The 21,744-nt window shown below is 31.3% G+C and overlaps 1 protein-coding gene across 8 annotated transcripts in view; it reads left to right on the top strand.

Annotated features, from left to right (window-relative positions):
* LOC145254754 (uncharacterized) overlaps positions 1-21,744 on the top strand; it is a 203,857-nt gene that overhangs the window by 168,746 nt on the left and 13,367 nt on the right. For all 8 annotated transcript variants that reach the window (XM_080113497.1, XM_080113500.1, XM_080113498.1 and 5 more), the window contains 6 exons: positions 2,511-2,577; positions 5,686-5,736; positions 6,263-6,336; positions 8,342-8,393; positions 13,115-13,282; positions 15,589-15,812. In XM_080113497.1, coding sequence (XP_079969623.1) covers positions 2,511-2,577; positions 5,686-5,736; positions 6,263-6,336; positions 8,342-8,393; positions 13,115-13,282; positions 15,589-15,812 — 636 coding nt within the window. The remainder of the gene's footprint in view (positions 1-2,510; positions 2,578-5,685; positions 5,737-6,262; positions 6,337-8,341; positions 8,394-13,114; positions 13,283-15,588; positions 15,813-21,744) is intronic.

Consider the following 21,744-nt stretch of genomic DNA (forward strand, 5'->3'; position numbering starts at 1 on the left):
GAATTTCCTCCCAGGCCCCTGCTTTTCTAACTGTACTGACATGCAGAAGTTCAAGTATAATGTGAACAGATATCTCACTGCCCAACTCCCTACATAGTATCCCGGCAAATCTGGTCCCTATTAGTAGCACTGTGCCTTGTTTAGAGTTAATAAACAATTTTAAAAAAAAATGAAAGTGTGTATATATATATATATATATATATGATGGCTGGCAGTTGATGAGCAACCATATCCAATTGCAGTTGGTCTATACATCCAATAGGTTGATCTACATCTTCGTTGATGGCTGATTAAGCCTATCTTTGAGCGACATAGGTGACCACATCTGTCACAGTTGAAGGTAGGCTCATTTGATGGTATTTCTTGCCGCCTTCATTGGTGTTTGAGCTTTTGGTTGTTTCTAAACTCTCTCTCTCTCTCCCTCTCTCTCTCCATGCTCCAGTTTATGTATTGTTTTTGGGTAAGTTCTTCCCAGTTTTGCATGTTAATACCCAGCGTTTTCAGATCATGCTTACAGATGTCCTTGTAGCGCAACTAGGGCCTGCCTATTTTTTTATTGCCTGAAGTTAGTTCACCAAAGAGTATGTCTTTGGCAATTTGCCATTTTTCATTCTGGTGAAGATAGTGGTTTTCCCCAATGACAAGCCGACTGTCCTACTTTTGCACCAGACAGGAAAATCAAGAAAAACCAACTTCTCTATGGCTAGGAACCGGGAACGTCTGGACCATGTTGACTGGATTCAATGTCGAAATCCAAAACACTGTTGGCACTTGAAAAACTTTACTCATAAACAATGAGCTCCATAGACTAACCATTGACATTGCCACTCTGCATTACACGTTCTTCTGGCGGATTGTACGGCATAACTGGACGTATATTAAATATAATTAGATCCTTCTTAGACAATGGGATCATCTAGGTTGTTATTGTCACCTCTCATCATCCCTTACAGACTCTTTGCCTTTCTTGAATCTCTTATGCCACTCAAAAACTAATGTTCGATTCATGAAAGATAGTCTAAAAGCAGTTTGAAGTGTTCCATATGCTTCTGTGACATTTTTTTTTTATACATGATATCGACAACTTGTTAGGATAACCAAAAATGCAAACTAAGATGTTGAATACCCATTTGTTTCGGCTGGCACCCTATGACAGTGTGTGTAAATTGAATAGACATTGTAGGTGTCTGTGTATATTAATGCTATTGGCTGATAAGGGGACCAGAAAAAAACGACATAAACTCAAGATAAAGTGAAACAAAATATATTAAAGAAAATATAAATCCAGCGAAATTGGAGGGTGATTGAACATCGGTCTGACTGACAAGTAGCTTCTTTCTACAAACCATAAGTTTGTGGAACTCTCTTTCTGCTGACTGTTTTCCTCCTACTTTTAACCTTGGTCTTTTCAAGTCAATAGGTAACTTCTGTCTTTGCTATAATCATCTTTCATTCTTTACATCAAATGGCTTCACATCTTATCTGGAGTGATTTCCATTAAAAAAAAAAAACATGAAGAGGAAAAGTTCATGTAGTTTCTAAGGTATGTAGCATAACAATTTAATGTTATGTTTAATCCCGGGCAATGCTGCGAACATCTTCTAGTCTCTATATAAATAAAATGAACTCATTTTTTCCCGTCTGATTTTGACATTAATAGGATTAAAAATCAAGATATTTCATGCAAATATAATATGCACAAACGGCAGAACAATATCTGAGGTGTGTTATAGGCTTATTATTTCTCAAATTCCTCGATAATCTTAGATTTCTATACTTTTTCTGCTGAGAAGTCACGGCCAAAATCGGTTAAGATCAATGGAAGTGGTAAAATATTTTCTCTCTAATAAATTCCTCCTCCCCCTGCCACCACTTAACACCGTTTGGGGATCGTTCACAAGGAACAGTTGAGAAGAGAACACCGGTTTGGCTTCGTAGTTCTTTCATGTGAAGTTATTTAAAATCACTAAACTAAGCTGCAGTGCTCTGTGGCGTAGTGGTTAGCGTGCTGGACAATTCACATTATATTTTCACGTTCGCGTCGACCTACCGTAGTCGTTTTTTTTTTGTTTTTTTTCCTAAACAACTGGAATGGACTTTTCTTGGTGGCCGAACTGTTAATGTTGCAGATGTTTGTTTTTTTTTTTTTTCACACTTTATTTTCCTACTTTTACTCATGACTCCGGGTTTGATCCTTCCTACTTACCTACCATAACATTTTTTAAAACTCCCCCCGTCCCGGAAACAAACACTCGGGCAACGCCGGGTACCCCCGCTAGTATTAATATAAGATATAAAATAATGTTTGCTGCTGCTTTCCGATAAAATTAATGAACATCTCACTGACAATCTATATTTGTGACAGTTTTAGAAATGTGCTCTGTATAATACAACTTGTTGCTGATTTGTTGATTTTTATAGATTTAATGATGTTCTTATTTTCGTGGTGATTGCTAAGAAATATTAACATTTGCAGATTTAATTGGATTTTTTTTAAATCCTATTTTCAGGAACAAAATTCTCCAATCTGAAGTTGATGGTTTGAAATCAAGTCTAAAAGACAAAAAAGCTCAATGGGTAAGTTTATAAAATGCTGGTCTTAATTTTTTAGATTTTATCTAAACTTTTTTTATTGATTCATGAATGTTGATGTTCGTTTTCTATTTAGAGAATACTTCATGATTCGTTAGGTCGCAATCACTATACACACAAAGAAATGATTTAAGGCGATTTTATAGCATAAATTTAAATCATTAATAAGAAAAAGAATTAAAATGGTGAGGTACAGCCTGGCTTGAACAGGGGTTCATTCAATTTGTAGTCGAATGCTCTACCATGAAACTATATCTCTAGATTATAATAAATTTTTTTTTTTTTTTTTTTTTTTTTTAAAAAGAACTGATTTGCTGAAATTTTATTATCTCCCTTTGCCGGTGTAACATCAAATATTCCTCCTATAAAAATATTCCTTTTTATCTATAAGAGAGAAAAGTTATTTTTAAGATCGGATTTTTAAATTTTCGATACTTATCAGATGAATTTCTGTACAAAACATATCTAAGAACACTACCAGACATATAAATTAGCTTTGTGTGAAATTTGCAAAAGATACGCTCAGCTGTTTCAGAAGCTATGAGGAAGGAACACACACACATACTGAAAGTGACTTTTATATAAATAGCAGAGATTCGTGGCGTCACTACTACTGTTTATTCTAGTTTGATTTCATTTGAAAATTCATAAACCATTTTTCTTGCATAACTAAGAATGATAAATATTTTCAAAACTGTTGGTGCTGTTGTTATTATTATCATGTGTCTCCCGACAAAGGAGGGATTGGGCCTAGTAATTCACTCCTATTTGTCTGTTCGTCGTTCGTACTTTTCTCAATAATCACGCCTTAGACTTTTTTGAAATTTTGCACAAACATTAGTCATGGTAAAAGTAAATTTTTGCCAAAACAGATTTTCCAGAATAACTTTGGTTGTTTCCCCTCCCCCTCCCTAGGGGGCATTATACGGGTAAAATTGCTCCCAAATTGTTTATCCGTTCACACTTTTCTCAATAACCTTTGGATTTTTTGGAAATTTTGCACAAACATTAGTCATGGAGAAAGTAAATTTTTCACTCATACAGGGGGACCCTGCATGCTTAGCTTGTTATTATTATTATTATTATTATTATTATTTTTTATTTTAATTATTTTTATTTATATTATTATTTTATGCTTATTATTATTATTTTTATTTTATTAATAATATTAGTTTTATGGATAAGTTTAGAAAATGCTAATGTTAATTTTTATATTTTATCTAAATTTTTTATACTTATTGTTTTTTTTACAATATTTTTTTTTACTGTTATTTCACCCCAAACAAGGCCCAGTGCCAATTTGATGTAAGGAGCTACTGTTTGGGACCAACTTTTATAGGGATACTTTGCAGGGAGTTGAGCAGCGAGATGTCTGTTCACATTACACTTGAACTTCTGCATGTCAGTATAGTCAGGGAAGCAGGGATCCTGGATGGAATTCCAAAGTCAGTTTGAAGGAAGAAACGATTGGAGTAAAAATTCTTCTAACATCTAGGGATCTTTACAGTGTAGGGGTGGGATTTTGCTGCTTGTCTGATTAGTTGGGGGTATTTACATCGAGAGGCTACAGGTGCTTTGAGTTTGTCGGACCACTTACGATTAAATTAATTGTAAAAAAGCACAGGGATGCCACATTTTGGTGATGGGACAGTAGTTGGACTTTGGTTACTATTGCAGGACCTATTAGGTTGGTGACTATTTTTTTAACCTCTGTCTAAGAACAAGAGACGAGTGGCAGATGCACCAGTCGAGATGTAGCATCAATTCTCCATGGATGGGTGAATGGTTGGTTTGTAAAGGTACAGGATACTCTCAGCATCCTGTACCTCTACAAGGCCACCATTCACCCATGCATGGAGTATTGTTGCCACATCTGGGTTGGTGCATCTACCACTTGTCTCTCCCTCTTCGATAAAGTCCAAAAAAGAGTTGTCAATCTAATCGGTCCCACTTTATCAACTAAGCTCCAGCCCCTGTCCCATCGCCGCAATGTTGCATCACTGTGCCTGTTTTACAAACATTTTAATGGAATGTGTTCTGATGAACTCGTTGCACTTGTACCCCCTCGGCGTACATATCCCCGACAAACCCGTATAGCAATAAGATCTCACCCCTTCACTGTTGTTGTCCCTAAATGCCAGAATGCTTTCTATTCTAATAGTTTCTTCCCCCGAACAGCTAGACTTTGGAATTCTCTTCCTGCTGCCTGCTTCCCGGGCTGTACTGATATGCAGAAGTTTAAATGTAACATAAGCAAATATCTTGTTAATCTTTCCTAGACATGGCCTCAAATAGTAGTCCCTTTGTAAGCGGTGAACATGAGTTTAAAAAAAAAAGAAAAAAAAAAAAAGAACAGTTTTATGTGACTCGTGGTTTAAGAGTTTATCGGTTAAATATTTTCACACAGACAAGCACACACATACATCTGCTGTTTTATTTATATAGATTATGCTGGTCAATCTATCAGGAGGAATGCTTACTTTACTTTATATGTTAGGTATATAATTGCATTCTTGATATCATAAATCCAAATAAAATCATTGGAATGGTTTGTTATAAATAAAAGGATTATGAAAACACAAAGAGTATTACTGTTACTCAAAGTTTAAATGTAACATAAACAAATATCTTGTTAATCTTTCCTAGACATGGCCGCAAATAGTAGCCACTTACGTTCAAGTGGCGATATGCTTTGTAAGGGGTGAACATGAGTAAAAAAAGAAGAAAGAATAGTAGAGATTTAATAAGTGTTTGGAATGGATTAGATGATTTACTTGTAAAAACGCCTTTCAGAATACGAAAATTTAAAGACATGACAGCAAAGATGGAATCAATTAATTTTGTATCTTGAGACTTTTATCCACTGCACCATGGATCCTTGTAGACTATGTTCAGATTTCTGAGTTTGACAGAAAAATTTCCAAGCTCGGCAAGATACACCTGAAGAAGGTTGGAATAATTCAAATGATACAACTTATCAATCTTCATCTAAAAGATTTCAGAAACATAATTTTACTGTGTTGTATCAGAATTTTCTTTGATCTATGTGGAATCGATTCATTGTTATAAAATATTGCTGTTTGTCTCATTCAGGTTGCTAATTTGCATCGAGAGAAGAAACGTCTAAAAATGATAACAGAAAAAGTAAGTGACGTTTCTTTCATTCCCCCCCCCCCTTTTTTATTATTAATGTTTCATTATTTATGAAGGTTTATGGGAAAGCTTTGTCAGTTGAATGATGAAGAATATTATGAGAAGATTGAAAATGATGAATGGAATGAACAACATTTGATGACTTATGAATGCGGACTGTTTGTGATAAGTATTTGTTGACATTGGAATGACAGAAGATATTCACAGCGAGGACTACTAACTACCACAATTTAAAAATAAAAAACAAAACATTTAAATTAAATTATTAAAAAATGTCTACTAATTTATTTTTTTATTTTTTACATATTATGTGTTTATTTAATAACATTTCATTTTGAGTAAACAAAATTTCCAAAAGTTATAAAAAATTTTTTTTAATTTTCAAGAAAATATTTTTTTAAAAATGTCATTTTTATTACTTTTATTACATATTTGTGTGTTTAATAAAATTTTACTTTGAGTAAAAATAATTTCAATAAAATTATAAAAAAATGTCATTTTTATTTTTTTATGACAGGAAAAACAAAAGACTAGAGAAGCCATTGAACGTAAAAATGCTGTCGAAGTCTTATTGGAAGCTGAAGTTGAAAAGTAAGACACCATTTTTCTTGTAATATAAATACCAGAGCATAAACGGTCACTCGTTTTAATGGTACCACTCCTGTCTTCGTAGCTCTTCAATTTTTTTTTACCTTTAGAATGACCCTTGTACGACAAAGCACACTCTGGATACTGATCGTTCATCACTCTGGATGCCCATCATTCATCGCTGACAAAAGTGTATTGAAAATGGTTGTGACTATGTAGAAAAATAAATTCTGGAGCATAAATTGTTTACACTTCCGTCTTCATAGCTCTTCAACTTTTTCAACTATTTCTTGCACAACCTTTTCCCCCATCTTTCTTTCAATTTGAAAATTTTATTTTCCCGGAATTGTGGTAGTTTCATGTTGAAGACCTTCTTATGTTATCCAAAGAATTGGAGTTTTTAATCTTACTACAACTTTTACATTTTCAACATCAATCACTCACTTGTCCCTAATTTATATGAAGCTTACCTTAATTTATATGAAGCTTACCTGACAACTTTTCTTGCTACCCAGGCAAAAACTTTCTTCAAATCTACAAAAGCAAAATTCAGGTTTTTGCCAAAGGAAGTCTTACTGAGAAAAAAAAATTTGAAAGACATTTTTAACAAAGTTGATCCCCAAACCTCTTAGAATTTCTAAAAGAAGCAAAATTATACAATAAAATATAAACGGAAAAAATAAAATCCAAAAAATACAAATATGTAACTAGTACCCATCAAATAGCATTATTTTTACTTCATTTTTTCAGTAACAAAAAATCTGGAAAACAACAAACAGTAAATAAACTAAACAAAACCATTTCCTCGGTATTAAATAACCCAAAACGACATTAAAAAATTTGTCAATGTTCCTATTTACTTGCCTCCCCACAAGGGCAGAGTTAGACACAAAGTCGGTTTTTAATGTGGGGGAAATCCAGCTCTCCGAAAACGAGCACTCAGGATAGGAACAAAAATAATAATTGCCTCAGTCTAGAAGGATTTCTTCAACACTGATCGAAGTCAGAAAAGGTGATGTGTAGCATCAGAACAGAAACGGACAAAATTTGTCAATGTTAGTCGGGTTTGTAATACTGTGAAGACTATAAGAGTTTTGTCCCTTAAACGATATGTGAAGAGTTGCCTCCCTTGTCTGGGTATAGGTGATGTGTCATTTAAGCATTTGAATAATTTGGAGTTATCTCCCCTTTGATTGTTTATGTAATCGCACTCTTCATGCCTCATGCCTCATGTAAATAAAGCAGACGTGTCTTATATGATAACAAAAAAATAATTATTTCTGTTTGCACTTGATTTAGGTTTTTGCTGATTAAATTGCAAGTTCAACATCAACCTCTTTTTTGATCCAACAATATTGTCATTTTGCAATTTAATTAAAAAAAAAACTTTAATCATCAATAAATGTTTACTATTTCTTACGAACAATAAGTAATTATTCCTTCTTTCTATCTGTTTTGATGTAATATTTATGGGAAATTTGTCAATGTTAATCGGGTTTTTAATTCTGTGAAAGTTATGGGAGGTGTCCCCCTTTGGACAACTCCGGATTTCTGCTTATTTTTCAGTGATATAAGGGTTTAGGTACCTTGGAGTTGCTTCTCTTTGTTTTCTCTGCTATATAAAGTTTTGATTACATGTCTCTTTGTATCTGATCATGTAAATAAAAGCAGACGAGTCTCTCTTCTCCGTCTGTGTGTAAAATTAAAACATGTTACGTTTTAATTGATTTGTCTTTTTGTCAACTGTCGATATGACTTCCAATATGAATTCTATTTGAAACAAGTGAGGTATGTTTTTATTTAATTCATGATTAACTAATTAATTAACCTACAATGGGTCAATATGCTAGTAAAATAAACCAACAAAATATTTTTAAAAATTCTCCTTACCAAGATACTTTTCTATTACTGCTATTAAAACAATTATACAATTATTTCAAGTAAACTAACATATACAGTCATGAACGGTTTTCTTATTTAATTTTAATCTTCATTTTTAATTTTATAGAAACCATGTGCTCCAATTTGAAATCATAGATGGAAAAAAACAAGCTGCTTTGGTACGTTGTTATATGGTGTGCCTCGACCGACTTTGTTACTTTCTTTGTTCTTTTTGGTTTACTTTTAATCCAGTGTGATTTCTTTCTTGCAATCCAACAAGCTTTGCCCTTTTCATGAAAATTATACATGATTCAGATCTAATATAAAAAAATCAATGATATAAAACTGAATAAAACCTAGATAGCATTGCATATGACAGGTTGATATTTGATTCTCTCTGATCTATGTATATTTTCACTGTGTTTTTTACATAATTAAGATGGAATTTCTACAATTTCATTCTATATCCAGCCGTACATCATTTCACAAGAGAAACTTCATGCTAAACACTGTTAATCTCATTGGTCAAAATTGTTTTCCATATTTATTGTGTTGCTAGTTTTTAGCATAAATTCCACACCAAATCAATAAAACAAAGAAAAATCAACAAATTTTACAGTTCTAAATTTTTTAGATAAGGAATGATTGTATTATTTCGATTAATTGGACTAATGTTCTCAGCTTAACACTCAAGATGTATTTATTTGAATGACACTGTAGATATTTTTTTCATAGTTATTAAAAGAATGTATGAGTTTTTAATATTTTATAATCATGAAATTTGGTGCAGATAGAAAATAATAGCTTCCATTTTGCAAACTAACTAAAAATTCAAACGAGAGAAAATGTAATCTCCATATGTGTAAATGTGTAAAATGACTACAAAAATTCCCCTCTGGACCAAAGTACGGTAGGTTTGCAACAACAGATGCCACATACAAATTCAATACATCTTGGCTAATAGTCACTACTTTATGTAGCTTATGAACACCATTTTCATTACATTCAATCGTGATATTAAAATGCTACATTGCATCCTACTGGCGACACCATCACAGTCACACCATCTTTAGAGGAAAGAGTCCCTATTTTTGTCTCTTAATGTTTAGTCCTACCGCAAGTACTAGTTGTCACCAGCATGAATTTTACTTGTTCCAAAGCTTCTGTGATTATACCAACTGTAACTGGCTCATAGATGCATAGACATAACATAATCTTTCCAATTCTGAGTCATAAATAATAAAGGCTCCCTCACCATAATCTGTCCATTCTGATTGGCTGAGCTCTGAAAATTTTCATATTCCAGAATCAAGTTATTTGCTTCATAAACAAATGCTTACTAATATTTAAATATGGCGTCACTAATAGACATATTATAATGCCCAGAGTCAAGTTTATTTACTGCATAGGTAATTACAGGCATGTAAGATCGAAAATTAAATGAGAGACAATCATTAGACGAACATTAAATAACTCGTATACTTGCTTTGTTTAACAAAGTTTAAAACAACATATCCATTGTAAGAATCTCCTTCATCATTGACATCCACAAAACAACAAACTCACACAGCCCATGCTACCGAGTTCTTATACCATTAAACACACTACATGTATATTGGTGATGTTTTAAAATGACGCATTTCATATGCATTTATTCATTGAAAAGTTTACCTCACAAATATTTGCCTCTTTGATATTAAGACTTTTTCTAAAACAACGACACATATCATATATACTTATATATTGAAGAGTTTAGCTCTCAAATATGTTTTTTTTTTATTATGCTGAAAAAGAACCCTAGAAGTTCACTGAATGAAATAAGACAAACTTATATTTTGCCAAAAATTTTATTTCCACAACATATTTCTTTTAATAAATATTCTGGACTAAATTTAAGAGGTTTGCTCCCAAATATTTGCGTTTTTTGTTTTTTTTTCCTTATGCTGAAACAAAAAATATGGAAGTTTATTGACCGAAATAAAACAGAACTTATTTTTGAAAAAAACTTTTTTTCTGCAATATATTTCTTTCATTAAAAGTTCGAGCACTTTTGCAGTATGCAGACGGTGGCCATCTTTTTTAGTGCATTTCACTAAACTGTCACCAGGTGGCACTTCTCAGTCAAAGAACGGGACAATTTTGCTCCAATTCAAAAAATGTTTCAGAAAAAAAAAATCCAATTTTGCTTTAATTTGGAAAAGTGTTTAAATTATTAATTTGTTGTTGACCCTTCAAAGTTTCTTAAATTCGAAAAATGTTTCATTTAAATTATTTATTTGTTAAAAAAAAACTCCCGAAAAAAACAATTATATTTTATAAAACTCCAATGTTACTTTCATTACAAAATTGTTTTATTAAAATTATATTTTCTTACACAGATGTCTCAAATCAATGTTTTTACTATTGATACATTTTCATACACTAAATGTTTTAATTTTCAAATATTTTTCTGTTCAGAAAAAAAGATTCTTGTTTGTTACTTATTTGCCATATTATTTGACCAAGCAGAAATTGGAATTATCCCCCCAATGGCCGCCGTCTGCATACTGCAGGAGTGCCAAATTTCGTAATTTTTCATATTTCTTTCAATAAAATTCCTTTATTTAAAAAATCTTTTTGGACTAAATCGTAATAAAAAAACGTGATTATTTGGAGGCTAAACTCTTCAATATATATATATATATATATATGAAATGGGTCAGTTTAAAATATCTACACAAGCACACAAAATATAACTATAATTATAATATGTCATTATCTCAGGACTAAACTGAAGAGGTCAGTTCCCAAATATTTGTATTTTTTTATTATGCCACCCCTCCCCCCAAAAAAAACACGGAAGTATATTTGTATTTTTTATTATGCCCCCCCCTCCCCCCCAAAAAAACACGGAAGTTCATTGAACGAAATAAAACAAACTCGTTTTTTGCCAACAATTACATTTCCACAAAATATTTCTTTTAATAAATATTCTGGACTAAATTGAAGAGGTTTGCTCCCAAATATTTGCGTTCTTTATATTCTTATACCAAAACAAAAAAATACAAAAGTTTATTGAACAAAATAAAACAAACTTATTTTTGGTCAACTATTTTATTTCCACAACATATTTCTTTTATTAGAATTCTGTAATTTTTTTTTTTTTCTGGAGTAAATCGTAATAAATAACAGCGAAACTCTTCAATATATAAATATATATGAAATGGGTTGGTTTAAAACATCACCAATCTACACAAACACACAAAATATAACTATAATGACATGTAAAATAAATAAATGTTTATATATTTACTAGGGATGGGACGATTCCAATATTTTTTCTGATTCCGATACAATTACTGATTCCATATTAAATTCCCGATTTCAATACTATTACCGATTCTGATTCTTTATAAATCTCTAAATATTTAACTATAAAGTTATTTTTCACGATTACCGTAAAAATGTGCAGATTTTTTCTCAAACGTATGGATACACTTGTGAGGAATGATCTATCGATTTTAGCTTTACTAATAGTTTAAAATTAATAGATATTCATTATTTTAAGGTTACTATCAACGGGAGAATATTTTTCTTTATAGAAAATCAACTAAAAAATCCAATTAAAAGAATAGTTTTTGGCATCGGAAATTAAGCACGCATTTTCTGATACCGATTCTGATATCACAAAAAGTTTCGATTTTTTTTCGATTCCCAATTCTGATTCCGATTAATCGTCCCAACACTAATATTTACGCATGCACTCTTTGTTTTTCCTGCTTTGCTTTTTTGTTTGTGAAAACTTTTGTCCTTTTTTTCTGAAAGATTTTGTTTTGAATAGTTATTGTAATTATATGTAATAGTATTGACTTGTGATGGGGGTATGAGACGAATGGATTCGCCAATCGTTTTTATAACCAACGGTTGTGCTAAACAACCAATGAAAACGTCCTAAAATTATTATAAAAATTGTCGAATTTTGGATTCAATCAGTTCGCCGTTTACTACGTCACGGACCGCATTTAATTCTTGGCCGCCATCTTGGTTACTGATTTGAACTACGCCGCCATCTTTGTTCAACACAATATCTCAGAACTTAACAGTTATCCTTTTAGAACTTTTAAAACACACATAACTTTCAGATTGCAAAATAATTAAAAAAAACAAAACAAAAGAATTGGTCGACGTGAACAATGCTGCATTTACTTTTTTACATACAGACTTAAATTTTGAATTATAACCTTTATTAATGCTTCCACTAGCATTTATTTTATTTTTCCTTTTCAATTTTTCTCATTTTCCTATGGCGCTTATCGTATATTACATGCTTAGCTTTCACATTACCAAAATACCTTGGAAAATATTATATACAGCTTACCAAGAGAAAAGGAAAGTATTTAAAGGCTAGGGACGTGGAAAAAGAAAGAAACAAAAGGTTTGTTTTATTTATTAGAACGTTATCGTTACAAATTGAACCCTGACTATTACAGTCATTAAAAATACTACCTTTAATTTCTTTTACATCATTTAACGTTATCAAAACGTATGCACACCTTTTTAATGTCATCATGTAAAGGGAAGTAACTCTGACCTGACTTTTATCACAGAGTTATTTCCCTTGCATTGATTCGAGTTATGTGGATATGTCCACAGAGAAAATAGGTTGAGTTGAGAGGAAAAAAAGAGGGATAGAAATAAGTTATGTTACATTTTAATTTAACTGTTACACAAAAAAATTCAAGGTAACGCAGTTTTAATGCGGAGTTGGGACTGCTAGTTTTATTATGTGAAAATAGAGAAAAGAATTTTTACTCTAATTTAAACGAATTATTTTGTAATAATGGTACATTACTTTAATTCTTAAACAAATATTTTGAAAATATCAAAATAAATTCACATATTTTCTTATTAAAAAAAAAAGCAAGCATCGACATTAACGAGACGATCTGAACTTGACTCTTCTCTGAGAACGGAATTGGACAAGAAATTAGAAGAAGTGAATGCTTATCTAGAACAGCAGCATCAAGAGTACGATTTGAAAATGGAGGAAAAAGAAAATCGATGGATTGCAGAAAAAACGAAATTGCAGGTAAGAAGTGTGCACCTTTTTTTTTTTTTTTACCTGTACTAGTTGACATACACAATCATGTTGACATACCAATTGTTGCCGGATCACCAATGAGCCTGGCCTGTACCAGATGGCTTACCATTTGAGAAAGTTAGGCACTGTATGTATTGTGCCGAATCGTAGAAATTTCAGGGCTCTACATTAAGAGTGATTTTTCAAAGTGGCAACTAGAAAGAATAAAACACTTATGTTTTGGCGATTGTATTTCTTTCAATGGAATGATTAAAAATCTACATTTAACTAAAACGTTTCACACAATTTTTTAAGTTAATGTCCTCAATTTTATGGTAAATATCTAATGTTTAAAATGTAAATGACCCGAATTTCCTATTTTAGACCTAATATACAGGGTGGCCGAAAAGTCCCAGGACACTATACATGTATTTTTAATAAAACACAGTATTTTTTGATGAAACACACAGAAAACATATATATTCAACAAAAAAAGAGAACTTTATTAGAAACAAAGCAGAAAACAACTAGAGTAATTTAGTGGTCTAGTGGATCAGTATGTTGGCCCTCGTTGTTCTTGCACAATTCCATTCGCCTCCAGGTTCTTTGTGCCATTTTTTTTTAGAGAATTCCTTGATACGATAGCAAAAGCTGCAATCAATCATATTTAACAGCATTAAAATATTAAAAATAGAGTGTCCTGGGACTTTTCGGCCAGTGTCCTGTGACTTTTCGGCCACCCTGTAGTTTCCATCCTAAAATATTAATATTTCATTCTGAGTAACTATTTCTTTCTTTTTAGCCTTGCTCCATGTTGGTAAAATTAAAAAAAATAATTTCTTTATAAATACAATTATTCTTGTTCAGAAAATTTCTCACAGCGAAGCAGGGTTCTACATTGCGAGTGATTTTTCAAAGTGTCGACTAGAAATAATGAAACGCTTATCTTTTGGCGATTGTATGGCTTTCATTGACAATCTTGCAAAGTTCACTAATGAGTGAAAAATATTTTTTCAATTTTTTTTTTTAATAAAACAAACAAAGTTAAATTATTTAAACAATGAAAGTTTAATAGAACAACATACTCTTTTTTTTTTTTTTAATGAAGGCTGTTTAAAAAAATCTCTGAAGAAATTATTATGCCTTTAAGTATCAGCATAAAATTTGTTATATATTTAGAATTACAATTATTAGAAAAGACACAGAAAAATCTTTATGATGTACATACTCATCACAAAATGAACATGTCATATTCCAAAAATCATGTAGGTTTGGCTAGTAATTTTTTTATTTGGCTAGTAAACGAAAATATTTAGTTGTCAAAGGTCAACTAAAGATAAGTTTGTCCGTAGAGACCTGTTGCTATGTGAGGGCGTGTTTAATTCATTGGTGGAAATGCATCTTTGGATAAACTTGCTTGGCAGATAGGTGACAAGGTTGTATTCCATGTATTGGTATACTGGCAACCTGCTGCAAGATGGCCTCCTGAACCTACTTGCTTGCCACAGCGAATGGTGACATCTGAAGTGTGTGTGACACAAAGTTGTGCCTCGTGGATCACAAAACGCTAACGAGCAAAAATGTGTACTCATATCCGAGTTCTACCAACGATGATTACTTTATCTAGGCTTCTACTGCTTATATCATCTCATATGCTTTGTCCTAATTTTAGTTTTCAGAAAAATGTTTAATGGAGCTAAATAATTGGGTATCATACTAGCTGACCTGACCCAGCATTGTTCGGAATTTATTAGTTGCCAAAATTTTAAAACATAAAAAAAAAAATAATGGTTTCCATCTGTAATTTAAATTTTGTACCGAAAAAGATTTTTCTATTTTTTTTTTTATAGAAAAAGATTCTGAACAAATCTAAAATTTATGGAAAAATAGTTTAAGTATTCTACCATCCCAGAAAGTGCTGTGAGGGGCATGCATGGAAGTGGTCGAGAATGATGTGTACCTACTCTTGATGTATGAAAATGCACTCGCCCAGGTGTGATATGACATTCTAGTCATTCGGCAGTTGCTTCATAGGTTGATATGAGTCAGTGTTTGTGTTATTGTTGGAGTTTGTATTGATGTTACTAGTTGAGTTCATGTCAATGTTATTGTTCAGGTTTGTATCGTTGTTGGGTATGCGTCAGTGATCGTTTTCTGATTTTCTTCTTTTTTTTTTACTCTCAATGTAATCATCCACTTATATAAGAATGAGAGACATCAGATATTGTTAAATTATTTTTTAGTTTTTATTTGTTAAATTTGGATTAAAATTTTCACTTTGGTGTTTAATAATCTTCATGTCTTTGTTGTTTCAGGAAGAAATCTTGCAGCTTCGACTTAACTTTGAGAAAGCTTTATTCTATAAAGACGAACAGGCAAAAGAAGCGCTTCGCTTTCGGGATTTGTATCATAAGGAGTTATCCCTCAAAGAGATGAAAGGAAGTCTGCAGCCGCAATCCAATCATCTGCTGTATGTTCCAGCATCCATGGCTGCTACAGACCCTTTGTTGGCCAACAATACAGCAGCCTTTAAGTTATGGTAAGTTAGAACTATATCATCCATAGATTAGATTTGTGATCCACTGTTATATTTTGACACATTCTTGGTTTTTTTCCTATATTATCATTATTTTTATTATTACTAGTAGTTCTCCAGAATTCTCCTCATATAAAAAAGAGTGAAAATACAGAAAATCTCTATGAAATATATACCTATCACATAATGAAAAGATCATATTTCAAAAAACACATAAATTGATCGAGTAGTTTTATATATATATTATATATATATATGTATATATATAAAATCATTTTTTACAATTAATGGTAAAATATAGCCATTACTAGGTTGAATACAAACAAAAGGAATCTCGGAAATTCGAATTGAGTAATCTCCCTTTGTTTATTCAGATAGTAGTGTGAGACACTCTGTCCTCGCTTCCTCATAAAATTTGATTTTCTTTGTAAAGAAAACAAAGTATTTGATCAATTTATATGATTTTTGGAGTATGATACATACATATTATTTTAGTTTTGTTTTTTCATATACAATTATGTACAAGAACCGTAGTAGTATAATATTCTTATATAGTAGTAAAAAGACTTTATTTTGCTATCTCATTTACATATATATATATATTTGTGGTACGTACATAAACATCTTAGACTTTTAACTAGGAGCAAAGTGTGGTATCTGTTCAAATACTACTCTTCATCTTTCCTGTCCTTGGTCAGAGAAGGAGAAATCTTTCTAGATACCAGAAAATCTTTATTTTTTCCCAATCCAAAGTGCCTGTTTTTGGAGAGTAGGATTTTTTTCCCAACATTAAAATTGACTTTATGTTTAATCCTACCCTCATACGTAAGCTAAAACGCAAAAAATAAGGAAAAATTAGATGATGAAGGAACTAAAGAGATAGCAAAGACAGAAACGTTTGACTTGTGTAATTAATCACAAATTATTTCTAATGACAACAAATGAAACATAGAATTAAGGAATATTTTAGCATGTATTTTCTTTAAATTATATATAATTTTTTGTTTCATCATTATTATTTACGTGTTTAATATTATTATTATTATTATTTAGATTTATTATTATTATTTTATTACTTTATTATTATTATTAATAGTGCTGGCAGTAATAATAGTATTTTGTGAAATTAGTAGTTTTCTTATCATAAATATATATATATATTTTTTTTTTACATGGAGGTCACCACTTATCAAGGCCCGGAGGCCATTCAGGGATAAGGGTTATTGCGTGTACAGTAATCAATGAAATAGTATTGTAGTAATCATTAGTATTGGAGATTTGATAGAGTGTCTTACTTAAGGGGGCGGTTTGTCAGGAATTTGTTTATGTTGGACTTGAAGACATCAAAGTTGTAGTCAGGTGGGAAACAGGCAAACGGAAGAGAGTTCCACAGTCGTGCACTTCTGAGAAAGAAGCTCTGCTCATGGAATCTACGTTTTGATTTAGGCACAGATAAAGAGTGAGGAAGATTATTGACAGTAGATTCAGCCAGACGGGTGTTTCTCGTGAAAGATTGGCGGAGGGGGGGGACGAGAGATTGGAGCTCAGACGAGCACTTGCCATGGAAATAACGATAAAACAAAGACAAGCTAGCAATGTCTCATATTCGTGATTGAGCAATTTTTTATTTATTTTCATCCCTGATATGCTATATGACACAATCACGTTGACACAACAGTTCTTGTCGGATCACCGAAGTTAAGCAATGTTGAGGATGGTTAGTACCAGATGGGTGACCATTTGAAAATTCTAGGTTAGATGTTTCTCTGCATTGTTTCCAGTTGTCTTTAACCTCCACTTGCCACTGGTATTTAAGCAGAAGAGGTGTGGTTGGAGATTGTGCAACTCTTGTCACAAAAATTCTATGCACAGTGGGTATCCATAGTCTGTCAAGACTGAAGGGATCCACTTATATATATATATATAATCACAAGAAAACAAAAAAATTTTTTTTAAATCTAACTTAATGATAATGTTATCAGAGTTGGTTGCTTTCTTTTTTGGTTAGGATATGCTTAAAAGTAATTTTCGAAGGCCTTTCCCTTTGTCTGCCTTCTATGTCAACAGAGTTTTTTTTGTGTTTTTGAATTTGGTTGCTTCAGAGCAAATTTCGTATTTGATTGCCTCATTTGTTTATGGAGTGAATTGTAGAAAGAAGGAAAAAAGAAAGAATAGTCTGGTGATTAACAAGATTTTTAGAGAATCAATATCGAGAATTGAAATTTCTGTTATTTTTATGAATTTTCACCTACACACACACACACGCACGCACGCACGCACACACACACACACACACATATATATATGTATATATATATGTATATATATATATAAGCAAACAGTTAATAAAACATGTTAAAAAAACACTTTGAAATGAGTTAAAAACATATTTAATCTGAAAAGGAAACACTAGATAAGTGGATAGTCCTTAATCCGCAGAGTTTCAAAGAAATACTTTCCTTCTCATCAGAAGGTAGGAATTAGCAAAATGCAGGATCGGATTTTGCATACAAAAGTGTTTGATGAAACAACAAGTAAGTCAAAGATCTTACTTGATAACAAAAAAGTGAAGCAGAGGGAATATGGTGAAGAAAAAGGTAATTACACATGAATGGATAGTCTGGTGGAAAATAAATAATCCAGTGACGGTAAAATCCAAATGTATAACTTCAAGAAAGTTAATTGAATTTCCATTTGCACAAGTAAAATCCAAGGAAATCCCGTAATTGGAAGAAGATGGTCGATAATAATCCAAAGGCAGAAATCCATGGAAAAATTCACAAAAATGTGTACAAGGAAAAAAGGAAAAAATTCCAATAATATTAATAAAAGAAAAATAAGATATGCTTTTCACTTTACTGCTGAGATATGTTATATATATATATATATATATATATATATATATATATATATATATATATATTAAGTAATGTGATTTATAATTTAAAATTTAAAAATCAAATTTTAATTAAATTAAAAATCCGTTTCATAAGAAGGAACAACAACAAAATCAATTATCTGTACGATCGTTTCGGAAAACAATGCTTTTTATTGTAGTATACATCAGATTATGTAGAATAATTATATATAGTTTTTTGATAAGCAAGGTCTCCTCATCAGCAAATTTTGGAGGGTTTTTATTGAATTTAAAAGACACCATAAATAAACCTAGCATTAAAAGTAAGGCAGATGAATCTGAAAAATTGAAATAAAAGGTCTGGATTTAAAATTTATAAGAAAATTATTATGGGTTAGAGATAGAAATAAGTAGAGAAAAATATATATTTTTGAATTTACATAATAAATTTGCTTTAAAAATATATAGAGATATTTACCTTTTAATTTTTCTTTTTTTTTTTAAATCAGGAACTGTGGTTAAAGTAGTCATTTAGATGTTTGCTATAGCTTTTATCTTATTGAATGATGAATTTTAATTAAAATTTGATTTTTAAATTTTAAATCATAAATCACATTACTTAATATTGAATTAGCTCTAGGACATTTAACTATCATATTATATATCTAAATTACAACGAGCACTTTCTATTTCCTGTATTTTAATTAAACTAGTAATTTCACTGTTACATTAAAATACACTCAGCTCTTTAGACTATTGTTCTAATCTCCTTTAAATTATATATATATATATTAGTATTGGGATGATTAATTGGAATTGAGAATTGGAATCAAAATACGCATTAGATCCCTTTCACTTCGGATTTTTCCATACAATTTGAATATGAAATTCAATATCCTTTTCATTTTGAACCAATATATAATTTCTCTATGATTTAAAAACTTTTAATTATGATTCTCTATGTTTATTACATTTAGCAAATTAAGAATAAACCATTTATAATATTTGCTAATATTTTCTCCTGTGAGGAGATGGGTAAACATCGAAAACCTATAGGTTAAGGAAATATATTTATTGAAATGTATTCTTTGTCTTGCATGTAATAAAATTCTAGATTTGAAACTTAACCTTTTCACATCATAAAATTTAAATTACTAAATTATGATTTATTTGCTCTATCTGATATATTGAGCAATTATTTATTTAGCTGGGATTGTCTTTATAAAATATTACAGCTAATAATATTTTTTAAGACCGATAATAACTGGAAAATCGATGTGATCGGTTTTTAGCCAGAAATTTGGTGATTAAGGGGTCAAAGTTCAACGATTTGACCTTTGAGAACTCTACCAAACTCCTCCGACAATTTTGGGGCTACGCACTTGAAATTTTAGATATAGGTTCCTTGAACATGAATCTAACTTAATAACTTGATTTGAGCCCAAAACAATAAATTTTAAGGGGTCATAATAGGGGTCAAAGTTAAAAAAAAATTGACCTCTGCGGTCTCTTCCAAATTACTCAGACAATTTCTGGTCTAAATATTTGAAATTTTACATAAAGGGTATTCAGAGATAGGGCAAGCTTTTTCATCAGTTTGGGTCGAAAATTTTTAGTTACCAATATATGTATGTATGTATGTCTGTTTGCATGTCTGCCTTAAACTTTCAATAGAGGCGACGGATTTTACCAAGATCAGTATCGTTTTAAAGTTCGACCTTTCATACGACAAATATTGAAAAATTGGCTAAAAACATTAATATCTTCCCTTTCAACTAGGCACTGTTCTAGATAGGGGGGGGCACTTTTTTCGCCAATATTTTTGAAAGTTATCCTCTCCTTTAGATTGTCTAGCCTTAATTTTTAAAAATGTCGTTTCTGGTTTGGCGGTGGTCATAACAGCATAAACGTTAGGTTTTACCTCGTTCTTTTCCTCCTTTGCGGTATGGGTTCGAGCCTGCCTTCCTACTACCATTTTTTTTTTTTTTTTGCTCAACATACACATCCAAACACCCGGGCAATGCCGGGCTGAAATGCTAGTATATATATATAAAAGTCATATGACCTTGTAACGGGTGTTGTAACCTAACATCCGGTTTACAATTTTTAACAAATAATCAACACGACAATAAAATGTATTGTTTTACTGTGTACGTTTTCAGCATCCTAATTGTTTTTTGTTTTTTTCGCGTTTAAATTATCCAAATAAACAATTGTTAATACTTTCTGCATCTTTTTTACATTGTTCATTTTCATATTACGTATAAGTTATTTTAACGCAATTTTTAACCCATTGGCAACCATAAGAGCATTTTACAATGCCTTCATTTTTTTTTTAAATTTATTCTCTATTTTTAAATACACCTTTCTTAAAAAAACATTCATACATTTTCTTCTACACTACCAACATAAATAAATACCCCCGGAAATATGTTTTTTTTTTATTTTGCAGGTAGTCTAGTATATATATATAACTAGCAGAAGTGCCCATTGTTGACTGGGTTCAAAAACAGCCTACAGAAAATGGACTGTGATTGATGAAAGTATAAAAGGTTATGAAAAGGAGGAGGTTGTAAAGAGATAGCTTTTGATACTCAAAAATTTTACCCTAAGCAAAATATGATGAAAGTAAAGATAATTTTTGCAAAAATATATTTTTTATACCAACTTTGTTTCCATTCGTAGCCAAGAGTGACCAACAAAATGATGTTCCTTACAAAGAGAAAATGTTATATATATAATAATATAAATATACGAGAAATGAATGTTACCATAGTCAATATATAATAATCTATATATATAAAAGGCAAAATGTGCATGACCAATTCGTCTGTATCTGGCAAAGGCTTTTCTCGCACACGGTCCGGGTTCGTTACTATTACTTACAACTGTTTATATAGGTCCTAGATAATAATATCTAGGATTTGGGAAAGCATGTCATGTCTAGATTTATTTACATCAACTTTTACAAAATTATTGCTATTTTTGCTTCTCACGTGTTGATTCGGCTTTTTCGTATAAAAAGCGAAACTAATTCAAAGCTAAGTGAGCGTTCTCGGCATCTCTTGGCATCGTGCC

This window comes from Euprymna scolopes, chromosome 30 (assembly GCF_053919585.1).
Source record: "Euprymna scolopes isolate OS-2025 chromosome 30, ASM5391958v1, whole genome shotgun sequence".
NCBI classification, from domain to species: domain Eukaryota; kingdom Metazoa; phylum Mollusca; class Cephalopoda; order Sepiida; family Sepiolidae; genus Euprymna; species Euprymna scolopes.